The sequence below is a fragment of the Cololabis saira genome, chromosome 8 (assembly GCF_033807715.1).
Source record: "Cololabis saira isolate AMF1-May2022 chromosome 8, fColSai1.1, whole genome shotgun sequence".
In the NCBI taxonomy this organism is placed as follows: domain Eukaryota; kingdom Metazoa; phylum Chordata; class Actinopteri; order Beloniformes; family Belonidae; genus Cololabis; species Cololabis saira.
The window spans coordinates 30,942,575-30,955,382 of NC_084594.1; the positions used below are offsets into that span (position 1 = coordinate 30,942,575).

The window sequence follows — 12,808 nt, forward strand, 5'->3', positions numbered from 1 at the left end:
TCCTTGCTTGACTTGAAGCTGTTCTGTTCTAAGGGTGTGTACTTTTTACAGGTGATGAAATTATGAGGCTTAGATTACAAACCTCATGCGGCATCCCTCCATCATGAGCACACCCACAAACTCACAGCATGCCAAAGCAAACATGAAGGGGTGTGTTCATGAAGTCTTGAATTCTTTTTGTTCTTTGGGTGCCTTGTTATTCCTGTTGTAAATGAATAGTGTGGTTGTGCATATCGGAGGCTGCTTGTTTGTGGAAATTAAAAAACAGTAAACATAGTACAAATTTAAACAAAAGTACAAACCTACAGAGTTTTCACCCACGAGCCAAAAAAAGAGGAGAAAAGAAAAGCCCCTTTTTTTCATCCCAAGTTTTGAAGCACCGCTAAACCAATTTTAAACGTGCAAGTTCTTTCCATGTCTGTGTATTGCTTACAGAAAGGATATCATAGGGTTGCTGGGTGGCACAGTGGTTAAGTGGTTCAGTCCTGCAGCGAACGCAGGTTCGAGTCCCGGCCTGCGGCTCTTTGCTGCATGTCGTTCCCATTCTCTCTGTCAACACCTTGAATAAAGGCCAATAGATCCACTAAACATTTTTATAAAGAAAGTACATCCAACAATCAATAGGACTGGTTCAGAATCTCAGGAAATAATCAGATAACTACAACAGTGATGACTATCCAAACAAGTCCATGACTATTAGATTTCCATAATGCTGGTTCTAAAAATGTGCCTCACCCAGTGACTGATTTGAATCTACCTGGATTACCAGTGCAAGAGGATGTGCAAAGGGTACGTTAATGCGGTTGAAAACCAGCAATGTTAACTTATAAAGGTAACTTAAAAATATAATATTTTCCAAACCGTAATCATGTGTTACCCTTTTACCCAAAGAGAGCTGGAAACAGTTGCAGGAGATCCACGTGACCCTGAATTGGAATAAGCAGTTACAGGTAATGGATGGATGGATAATAATGTGGTTTGGTGGATCAACCCCAATTAAAAAGCGAAACAAAAAGTGCAATGCAAACATAAAGTCAACAAATTAAGCATTACATGAGTAAAAAGTACAAAAATTAAAAATGCTACATAAAGTGTGAACACTAAACAAATATTAAAGAGTGAGCACCAGAACTCTGTCAACGTCCTCAACAGTTTTGGAATGTGGCTGTTTTTTCAAGGGGACATTGATGTATGTGGTTTTATGTTTGCGCATGTACATTTCACCTCGGTAACACATGACATGACAGTGATACGTTCCCCTGCACTGGAACACATGACTGTATCAGACTGTTTTAGTCTTGTAGAACTAAATTAATAAAGCAGCAGCGCAATCGTTTCTAAAACAACAAAAAAAAAAAAATGTTGTAACTTTTATAACGTACAGTTAACTAAACAGGATATCCGATATTAAGTGAGTTAAGTAAACAATTGCATTCATAAAAAAGAAGACAAAAACAACATGGATCAACCTGAGACATGGGAGGTCCAAGCTGTTCAACGAGTTTCTACAGCCAAAGGAAAAACTTTATAACAGGACTTAGAGCTCAAATGTGATGAAAACGGAACTCAGGAATCCATCAACTACTGGCAGATGGAATTTATTGTTTTTTCAGTTGCTTTTGCATGACAAGATACAACCAACCATGAAAAAATAACTAATGGAAAAAAATAAAAAAAACTTGTGCAGGGATGAGTAATTGACCAGCCCCAGATAGTAAAAGGACTACATACACAAGTGTGTTTGTTAAACCTTCATTTCGTTAAACCTTCAATTTATTGTCATATGATTTCATATAATATTTCAAAACTCCAAGCCCCTTTATCTGCAACACATAAACATGATTCAGAGCTGCAGAAACATTCAACTAAATGTAGATCGATTTATATCACATAAACCACCTTTGTTTCTCTGCTTAAACACAGGGGAACAAATACTGTAGATATTTGGATGTGTTGCCTGAAAGGTCATTTACACAGTGTTAGTCATGGAGTAAGTATGAGAGGCCATCCCTCCATCTCCCCTCAAACAGACTGATTTATTAGCGTAGTATTTCTGTATGAATCAGTCTTCATTTGCATTTTAAGTTTTGTACATGCCTACTCATTCAAAATGTTGAGTGTAAAGAAGGATCACCACCCAAACCACACCTTGGACATTGTAAAGTGTCCACACCCAGTTTACACATACTGCACAAGCACAAAAGGAAAGTCCACAAAGGGTGTTTCATTATGAAGTTCAGATTAGTTTGAGATACAAAAATACCCTCATAAAAATACATCATTTAACATATTTATAACCTATTAAAGTTTTGGTGCCAACATTTAGCTATGACATGCAATATAGGACTTGCTCCAGCTGTCAAACTTAAACAAAAAGAAACGTTCCCAATGTGTATCACACACACACACACGCACACGCACACGCACGCACACACACACACACACACACACACACACACCAATATCCTAGTATGATTTGATACTCAAAAAAGTATGCAAGGCAGGTATGAGGAAGCACTTCAGAACTGGGTGGAGAAGCAGCAGGAGGGCCAAGTCTGGAGTAGCTCAGAACTACTGCCAGCAACTTCTTTCCTTTTAAAAGCTTGTTTCCTTGAGAAAATGTCCCACATGAGCCAAAAGTATGCACACAACTCACATTAAATCAACAAATAAAGGACAGTAAAGAAAATGACTTGCTTTCATCCTCGGATGAACTAAGTAAGTCGGAAACGGTTGCTCTATTAACCCTTTATTAATAATTTGAAGGTTCTGACCAAGACTTAAGATCTTTTCTTTCTGTGTGTGAATTTTTGCATATGATTATAAGCAAATGCTTTGGTGCATGTATTGGTCGCAGCCAGCAAATTTATGATGGAGAGCTGAAGTGCGTATAAAAAAGGACGAACACTTGTTTTGATCCTCCAGTCCAGTGTAAGAAACAATCGCAACACACCAACAGGTGGGTGCAGCATTGCATGGGGTTATGAGCTGCACTCCATCTGCTAACATGCATTTGTTACATGCATTTTGAATTATTTGTCAGGATTTATTAACTTTTGCAAAAATCATGAAGATTGCCATTTGGATCTGGTAACAGGGACTTCGGTGAGCTGGATGAGGTTGAGCATGTATAAGTGTTCCAGATTACTCTGATTATATCATGCTTTATTTCTTAGATTATACTAGATTTAATACGCACTATTTTTATTTATATTGATATTCTTATATTTCTTTTTTTCCATTTATTTGAGAATTGATTCTCGCAATTAAATCAAGCATTTCTTTTTTTCTGCTTATCTTATCTTATCCGATCTAAATCTGCGGTTTAGACTAGATTCTGATGCCCCACCCAATTTCCACCATTGTTGTTTAGATTTATGGGTGTCACATGCCTTTAGCGGGTATAGAAAATGGATGGATGGATGGATATACTGTATGCTGAAATCTACTGATAGTCATAGTAAAAGCAGTAATCAAATAAGGATACATGTTTAAACTTAACAGGGAGGAAAACAATATAAACTGTCTCCAAATAGCTGTTTGACAGCAGCGATCATAGCTTTGAAGGAAAGTTCCACACCTCGGTAGCAATTGAAGGCAAGTGCATGTGAAAGGTTGGGGAAGAATGCAGGCCTCAATTCTGAAGAAAGTGCCAAAGGAGAACGACTCCTTCTGAGAATGGAAGGAGTCGTTGCAGCTAAAAAAAAACCAAGAAAAACAAACAAACACAAAATCCTCAATGCACATGTCACTTAAAAAGTGGGCTAAAAAAAGAAATACACCTGAAGCATAGAATTTTGTGAGGTATTTTTCTTTCAGGAGCACTGTTACTAAGCTTTGGATGAGATAACTGTGCCTAAGGCGTTTGGCAGCATGACCTTTAATGATACTTAATGCTTGCGGTGTAGTCTGTGTTTGAATTAGTCCACAATTAGCTTTTGGCAGTGATAATACAGGCATCACTGCCAACTCTTACGCTACCTTATTTGTAATAATAGTGTATACAAGTTAGAAATATGTGCAAATTCATTGTGGTTTAATAGTTTAGTTCATTTTAGTTTCATCGTGGTGGTTTTTTCTGTGTGACACAAAAAAAAACAAAGAAACTCAAGCTGCAAGGAATAATGTGTTTAACTTAAATGTGTTTTATATACATAAATATATATATATACATATATATATATTGATGTTGAATAAGTTGATGTACATTGCGATTTCCTGTTTTTAATGTAAACCTAATGTATCTCTCATTCCACTGAATGCATAAGATTATGTAAAACTGGTACACATAGATTTCAACCCACTCAATAAGGCTGTTGTGCATACATGATTGTACGTTCTCATTTCTCCTTGGAGCCTGTCCGAAGGTTGGGCGTGTCACGCCTTATCTCTTGGCAGTCCCTCCCTACCTGTTTAACAGGACCGGCCACTCCTGTCAGTTGTGTGTGAGCTGGGGAGGAGGCTGACAGCAAAAGTGAGTCGACAGGTTGAGGTGGCAGAAGGTCCTCCCCCCTGGGATCAGTAATAAAAGCAGGCGGACTCAGCAATCAGATACTCAGAGGCACTTGGCTCTCCGTTTTAAGCCTGCACAACTCTTGCTCTCTTCTACTCAGCCACCAGACACCGGAACTTCAACAACTGCAAAGATGAGGAGAGCAATGTCAACCACGAGCTCTGGAACCGTCAGAAGGTCCTACGCTGTACCGGTCAGCGCAGTCAGCAGAACCAGCTACTCTTATGGCTCTGGAGGCATGAACAGAAGTGCTGGTTTTAGTCAGGCTTCAGGTGGCTCAAGCGCGTACGGTTCTTTTGGAGTAATGGGTTCTTGCGTCCCACCACCGATCACAGCTGTCCAGTTCAACCAGAGCCTGCTGGCCCCTCTGAACCTGGAGATTGACCCCAACATCCAGACTGTCCGCACTCATGAGAAGGAGCAGATCAAGACCCTCAACAACCGCTTCGCCTCTTTCATCGACAAGGTAAGTTCCTGTGAAATTACCATTGGTCTCATTATCTCATCCAACTTAAACTACTTTTTTTCATCTGCAAGCAGTTAGTGAATTATTGTAACTATCATCTTTAACTGTAAATAAACAATTAGAAAGTAAAAGTACGAGACAAGGTCAGTGGCTTGCATGTAGATTATTGACGAAACTGCCGAGCAACAAATATTATCAAACAGATCTCAATGGTGCATTCACAGACAAGCGACAGTCCCCGCGTCTAGAGGCACTTCTAAAAATCACAAGTCAAGTCTTCCCCCGAGACAAATTTAACTGAAGGAGGACACTTGAGCTCAGTTTAGGGCCCTCCCGGGGTTGGTAGAGGGTGAGTAATGCCCGGGACTGACAGGTAGGACCACTCGGTGATCAAAATGGGAAAAAAATCGTGATAAAATATTTGAAAAAAAAAAAAAAAATGACTGAAGATTGCAGACTCCATCCAAAATCTACCTTAAACGATGTTGGGCTTCTTGTGGGGGAGGCTTGCTGTCCACTAACTAAACTGGTAGCCAGGTAAAGTAAGCATATATCTGTGCTACACCCAGTCCAAAGGCTGCACATTGCACCTATCACCTGGTTGTTAAGGGCAACGTGACTGCTAAGTAAAATTCTGTGAATCAGCTTCCACTTTTTTATTTCTTAATGTTAAAAGCAGACAGTCAGCATTGATGCAACATTTCTCATGGTTTTGAACATCTCCCAAACTCTCTAAATTTGTATAAGCACCATGGAAAGTACTCATATCATGGAACTGCAAAGCTTTGTCTATTGCGGTTTACAAGCCACACCTAGGTTTTTTTTTCTTTTTTATGGCTACAGAAATTCTGTGGCTCCTTTCATGGCACAGCGGAGCACCGGCCATGACTCACAGCATAACATGAGACGCCATAGCTGAAACTATCATGGCCACTGTTACTTGGTGGTGACATCTGGATCCAGTACTTGGCATCGACTTTATAAATAAATAAGATGATGATTATAATAATATAGATATTCATTTAAATTTGAATGGACTTTATCATTTACAATTGCTCGAAACAGTATGCATTCAATGAAAAGCCTCCATGAATTACCATTGCTGTGTCATGGGTGTGGCATATTACAATAGTTTATCTTGCATTCAGTCATGCAATTAAGGCGAGGCTTCTTAAAACCTGATACTACAGTAGAAGTGACACAGTTTTCCCTCCCCCACTTGAAAAACTTTCAGCAGTAGACAAACTGAGAGCGTATAAACCAAATTAATTGTTTTAGAACAATACCTGAGGATGGTCCTTTCTCTGTCTGCAGGTCCGCTTCCTGGAGCAGCAGAACAAGATGCTGGAGACCAAATGGAGTCTCCTGCAGGACCAGACCACCACCCGCTCCAACATCGACAGCATGTTTGAGGCCTACATTGCCAACCTGCGCAGACAGCTTGATGGGCTTGGCAATGAGAAGTTCAAGCTGGAGGGAGAGCTGACGAACATGCAGGGCTTGGTTGAGGACTTCAAGAGGAAGTCAGTGAAACACAATTGATATTTATCACACAAGCAAATGTACCTCTTCTCATGAGCTGATGTACGAAATGAAGCTGTGCTCATGCGTTGTCGTGTGTGCCATCAGGTATGAGGAGGAAATCAACAAACGTGCAGCTGCTGAGAACGAGTTTGTGCTCTTGAAGAAGGTAAGAGAAGATTAATATTCTCTCTTTAACCTTTTTTACGTCTTTAGAGTTGAATATTGTAAATTGTAACATTTCCTGTTTCCACGTGATCCTCATTTCCAGGATGTCGATGCTGCCTTCATGAACAAGATTGAGCTGGAGGCTAAAGTTGATGCACTTCAAGATGAGATCAACTTCCTCAGGGCCATCTATGAAGCTGTAAGCACAATTTCTTACTAATTTAATCTACTTTTTTCTTCAATATACCATCAATACTAACATAATATTACCAAAAAAAAAGAACAGATGAGGATGAACTTAACCTTTTGACATGTGGTTTTCAGGAGCTTCTTGAGCTGCAGAGCCAGATCAAGGACACCTCTGTCGTGGTCGAGATGGACAACAGCCGTAACCTGGACATGGACTCTATTGTGGCTGAAGTGCGTGCTCAGTATGAGGACATTGCCAACCGCAGCAAGGCAGAAGCTGAGACTTGGTACAAACAGAAGGTGGGTACAACTAAAGCCATCGCTTTTACCCCATATCATTGTGTGCATAAGTGAGTATTAAAGCCTCTGTCAATTTCCTATCTATCTAAAATATGTCTATTTTTGTTTTTTTACAACAGTATGAGGAGATGCAGAGCTCTGCCGGACAGTATGGTGAGGACCTGCGCTCAACAAAGACTGAGATTGCTGAGCTGAACCGCATGATCGCCCGTCTTCAGAACGAAATTGAATCCGTCAAGGGACAGGTATGAATATAAAAAAAAAATCTCCTGCAAGAGACTTTATTGTTCAAGAACATAGGAAGTTAATACATTATTTTGTGACATCATTTTTCACAGAAAGCCAACCTTGAGGCTCAGATCGCAGAGGCTGAGGAGCGTGGTGAGTTGGCAGTGACAGACGCCAAGCGTCGCATCAAGGACCTGGAGGCCGCTCTGCAGAGAGCCAAGCAGGACATGGCCCGCCAGGTCCGGGAGTACCAGGAGCTGATGAACGTGAAGCTCGCCCTGGACATTGAGATTGCCACCTACAGAAAACTGCTGGAGGGAGAGGAATCCAGGTAGAATGAGCTTGAATATTGAGCTAAGTTGCTGCAGTATGAGTTTAATTTCTAAATTAATTATTCACTCTATTATTTTACAGACTTATCAGTGGAGGATCCAATGCCACCATCCATGTGCAGCAGAGCAGCTCTGGTGGTGGTAAGTAATTTTCTAAAAATGTCATCATCCATGGCACATGAACCAGGAAACCATGCAAGAAGTTAAATGACAACTTTTTCTGTACCAGGCATGTCCAGCTCCAGCGGTGGTTACGGCTACGGAGGCAGCATGTCTGGTGGTTACGGCGGTATGAGTGGCAGCACCATCACCAAATCCACAGTCACATCAACCAATGCCAAGAGATACTATTAAAAGTTGTAAAAAAAAAAGGAAAGCTGTCCCTCTTTCCTTTTATTGAATTGAGTCTAAATCTGCCCCCTTTTATGGTGCTATGCAACACTGTCAAACACGTTCAGAGAGAGCTGAGCATCCCAGAAATGAGTGATATCTGAAACTAGCAAACACATCCTCTGTTCTAGCCAACACATTTTCTGAAGGTTCGTGTCAGTTAGCATGGCATATTTTTTTCTGTGTGCACTGACATTCAAATAAAAAGTAAAAAGTAAAAAAAAAAAGAAAAGGTTTATGTGGAGTGTTAAAACTAACGAAGAAGAACAAGCCACTAACCAAATGTAACCATTGGAGAAGTATAAAACTGAGATATTTGTTTACAGAAGAACTTGGAGCCATTTGGTTACTCGCTTGCTCTTTTTTTTTTGTACTATGTTGTCCACTGTTTCCTGTTTAGTTTTGCCTCCCATTTCCTTCATGCTGAAACTACGCCGAAACCAGATTTATTTTATAAAAGTCTTCTCAGCAACACGAGCGATGAATGTTGCAGGAATGAGAAATTGTGAAATTATGAGAAATAAATCTGAGGAAATAAAATGATGTGCATGTGTTTTTCATTACATTTGTGGTAAATGAAAGAAGAAAAAAAAGAACAGCTACTTTAAGATCAGTCTTGTTTTTCAGTAAAACAAGAAGCCAATTATCTTCTGAGATTCCACATGGAGGCACTACTGTGCCACAATAGTTACTGCTTCCTTTCACAGTAACCCTGACACATTCACTGTATGAGCACGTATTTTAAAAATATAGTCAAGAGTCATCAAACGTCTATGTGATGCCACTCACTCATCACTGAAAGACTGGGAAAAAAGCAATAGATTACTCTATCAACTACTGTTTTGGTTGCTAAAATAACAAGCGGCACATGTGGCTTTTATAGGATCACTGTAGGGACTTTAGTGTTTTCACTACAGCTTAATCTATTTAAAACCACTTCAACAGTCATCGCTGATCTAGGTGAACTCAAATGCAGCTTACTGTACACAATAGAGAACAAAAGCAATGTAAGACAAGCACCAGAGAGACATAATCAGGAGGTCAAAGAGGTTGTTGGTTCTGCAACCTGAAAGCAGCTTTCCAAGAATTAACTGACAAAACCGGCATTCAAATTAAGTTTAAAATGAAAAGGGAGAAGAGGACACCCACTGGGCAGGTTAGGTATGACAGGCTTTTAGACTGATATGTGACGTGCCGGTCTGTAGTACTGCAGATTAAAAATACTGCACACGTAAGTTCCTATTTACCCTCCGCTCACAATGTAAAACTTAACGCTGTGCTAACATACTTGCAGTTGTAGGTGAATACTCTTTCGGGGATATTCAATGGTGCATTTTTAAATGTGTATCCTGCACTCTAAATCTGTATTGGCAGGTTAACAGGTAAGCTCCTTTGTTGAACTTTACCAAGGGCCTAGAGCGCTGGCAGGGTTCTTAAGGTCAAATTTAGACCCAGAGGAGTTAAAGTAAGACTGGCTCATAACAACCATGCCAGATATATGTCAAATACTTGAAGCTGTTCACACTACTACTGAAGTCATTACATCACCACTCAAACAATTAGAAATGATGTCGTTCCCTGAGGCAGACAGAAGGCAGTGTCTCGTCTGTCGTTATAAATCCTCCACTTATATTGTAGACTATTCACAGGTGTAGTTTGTTCAAATGGCTTTTCTGCAATAAAACAAATGTTTCGGGTTATACAGCTGTGTGATTACCAGCAAAATGGACAGTTTATACTAAATATATCTATAGATGAGTAAAATTAAATGTGAAATGATGAACATCCTAGTGAAACAGGGAATGGAAAAGCACTGTTGATTATTGAGTATTGAAGCCGATTATCTTTGAAGATAAGAGGTCTTATTGTCTTGACGTTGTCCTCCAATGATATCGTTCACATTTCTTTTTAACTAGTCCAAACTGGTAAAGTATGCCGTCCCATACTTAGAGTAACATTAAATCGTTTATCACACAAATTGGAAGAAAATTACACCACAACAAACCAAGAGGGAGAGTCGCCAGACAAAAGTCACAGACCGGGTAAGGACGGCATTAATCAGAGAGGCATTAAAGAGATTGTAGATAACCCTGGAGGACTGGAGAGCTCCACAGAAATCTGTCCGTAGGAACTGGACAAGCTACAGTATATGTTGTATGTTTTCAACCCTGAGTCGTGTGGTATGGGATGGAAAAGATCACGGGCTTCAAGTGAGGGGAGGATCAGTTAGATGGAAGTCTGGGCAGAGCAAATAACCTGAACAAACTCTTTAACCACTTAATATATATACATATACATATACATATATATATATATATATATATATATATATATATATATATATATATATATATATATATATATATATATATATATACAGTATATATATATATATATATATATATAAAACTTCATCCTTCCCATTTAGTGAAATCTTTGTATCAGTTTTGTTACTAAATTTGATTTACAGAGATACTAAGCCTGAAAAAGTATTGAAGTATATACGGTTTAAGATAAGCAAACTAAAGCATATGTTCTGTAGCTGAACCTCAGAGAGCCCCTGCACAATTTAACCTCTGCTCCACCACAGCTCTGGATGCAATCCTCACGAGTGACTGAAAGATTGACCTTACCCTTCCTCTAAGCTGAGCAACTCAATCAATAAACATTACACCTTCCACAAACCCCGACACCTCAGTCAATACTGGTGAATGTCAGCAGCCACGGATGGAAATTGTGCATGTGCAGTGAGTTTAAGCAGCTAGGTCGACTTTGTTTCTTTGTCATATATGTCATACATTAATATAGTACAAAGTAAATTGTAATTTAAATATGCTATAAAGAAACACTTGTCATTTACTACATGACTGGAGTGTTATTTTTGTTTTGTTGTATTTGATTTTGTAAAGTGGATTATGATCATGTGTTCTTTGTAATTTAATACTGTAGAATGCATTACATTAATTATTTATAATCATTTTTTATAGAATAAATTGCAATCATGTATTTCATTTTCTATACTGAAACTAAAACCTTTGTATATCGTGTATTGTATATTGTATATTATGTATTGTATTTTCTTTTTATGTGTATGGACCCCAGGAAGAATAGCTGCTACTTAGGTAGTAGCTAATGGGGATCCTAATAAACAAATAAACAAACAAATAAATGTTCACAGGTTTATTCTGTAAAAAACGTGATCACTTTTTCAGGATTAGAAGCACAGTCAAAATGTGGAAACTCACCTCTGTTTGAGGTATAACAACAAGACAACATGTAAAGCACTGTGCCTGGACATATTTAATAGACTTACCTTTGTATTCCTTCTGCAAGAGCTAGAGGAGGGGGACAGGGAGGGGGAGGTCTGGGCCTCCCTGCGAATTAATGGATGGATGGATGGATGCCCTAGCCACTGACAAGCAGGCAGTTTGGCTTTAAAAGGTACCGCACTGTGCCCTCCAGCTATGTTGTAGTTCCTGACAGGTGTTCAAACACTCCAGCTCTTAAATAGAAATAGATTTACTGCAGTGTCGCTTGTGTTTATGCAGCTTTCGCCTCAGCAAAAAGGCAATTCGATGAAATTGGTTGCTGCATCTTTTGGAATTTTAAACATTCATCCTATAAGCTCAAAGTTTTATTAAACTGAATTTTTATTCCCACATTTTTTATGAATAAGTGCTTAGTTTTGACATACTTTGTTAGCATTCCTGTCAGAAATAGTACATCAACCTTCATGCACTTCTATAAAACCTTTACCCAGAAAACACTTAGTCCATTGGGGTGCACCATGCAGCTGTACACTAGTGCACGATCATGATTTCTTTTTGTGTCGGTAAAATACTCAAGAGGATCCCAGTTATGCACTCAAATTTAACATAGTCTATTGATGTATTTCCAAGTTTGTGTTTAAAATTGAAATGGCTAGTAAAACTAAACATAAGGGCTGTTTTTAAAACTTTATACAACATTATGAGCACATCAGCCTACTGATTTTGCCAAAATATAGTACATATGATATGAAACAATTACACAATTTGTTGTATGCAAAATATACCCAGATGGTGTACTACTTCTGGAGAAATGTCCGTTATGCAACTGACAGCTTATCTTCCAGACTGTATTCCATGATGCATGGGGCCGCTACAACGAAAGCCAGTCACAGAGGAGAACACTCCACCAACTAAACTGACAAGTTTTAGTTAAACAAGTTAACTAAGGTAAAGATAATAAACTGGTTTCAAGGTAAAAAAAAGAAATCAACTTCCCTTAAACAGGATACAGTATACCGTTAAATAAATCCCCCAAAATATCAGACACAAAGTTTAAAATGAGTGAAAGAAACAAGCTCGGACCATGAAAACACCTTAATTTAGTGGACATCATAAAAACTGACAGCTGAATCAAGCAGCTTGCCCTTTCTGCTTTATTTTATGGCCTGCAGACATACACTTCCCCTTTGAAAGATTGGCACTCACAACCGAGCGTGCATTAAATAATCCAGTGTGTTTGCTGACGTGTCCTCCAACAGCACTTCTCTTATCTGTGCCTCTCCTCTATGACGAGACACTTGATTTGAATGATGGTGCTTGGAGGCGGAGTCAGACTGCAAACCGCTGGGAAATGATAGAGTTAAGCAATAATTTAAAATTTGTGGACAAAATTCTTATTTTCTGAGGCAGTGACTGGAGAGGTTAGATACAC

General features: G+C 39.1%; 1 protein-coding gene across 1 annotated transcript; it reads left to right on the forward strand.

The window, feature by feature from the left end:
• The first annotated feature begins 4,475 nt into the window (after positions 1-4,475).
• On the forward strand, positions 4,476-8,647 carry LOC133448834 (intermediate filament protein ON3-like). Its single transcript, XM_061727735.1, has 9 exons — positions 4,476-4,979; positions 6,294-6,502; positions 6,609-6,669; positions 6,772-6,867; positions 6,993-7,157; positions 7,277-7,402; positions 7,496-7,716; positions 7,800-7,858; positions 7,947-8,647. Exons 1-9 carry the CDS (start codon positions 4,647-4,649, stop codon positions 8,069-8,071), a joined length of 1,395 nt encoding a protein of 464 aa, XP_061583719.1. The 5' UTR covers positions 4,476-4,646; the 3' UTR covers positions 8,072-8,647.
• Positions 8,648-12,808: the final 4,161 nt, after the last annotated feature.

Coding starts and splice junctions, on each gene's coding strand:
- LOC133448834 (XM_061727735.1), top strand. CDS start 4,647: ATGAGGAGAGCAATGTCAACCACGAGCTCTGGAACCGTCAGAAGGTCC. Junction 4,980..6,293: donor TCGCCTCTTTCATCGACAAG/GTAAGTTCCTGT, acceptor CTCTGTCTGCAG/GTCCGCTTCCTGGAGCAGCA. Junction 7,158..7,276: donor AGACTTGGTACAAACAGAAG/GTGGGTACAACT, acceptor TTTTTACAACAG/TATGAGGAGATGCAGAGCTC.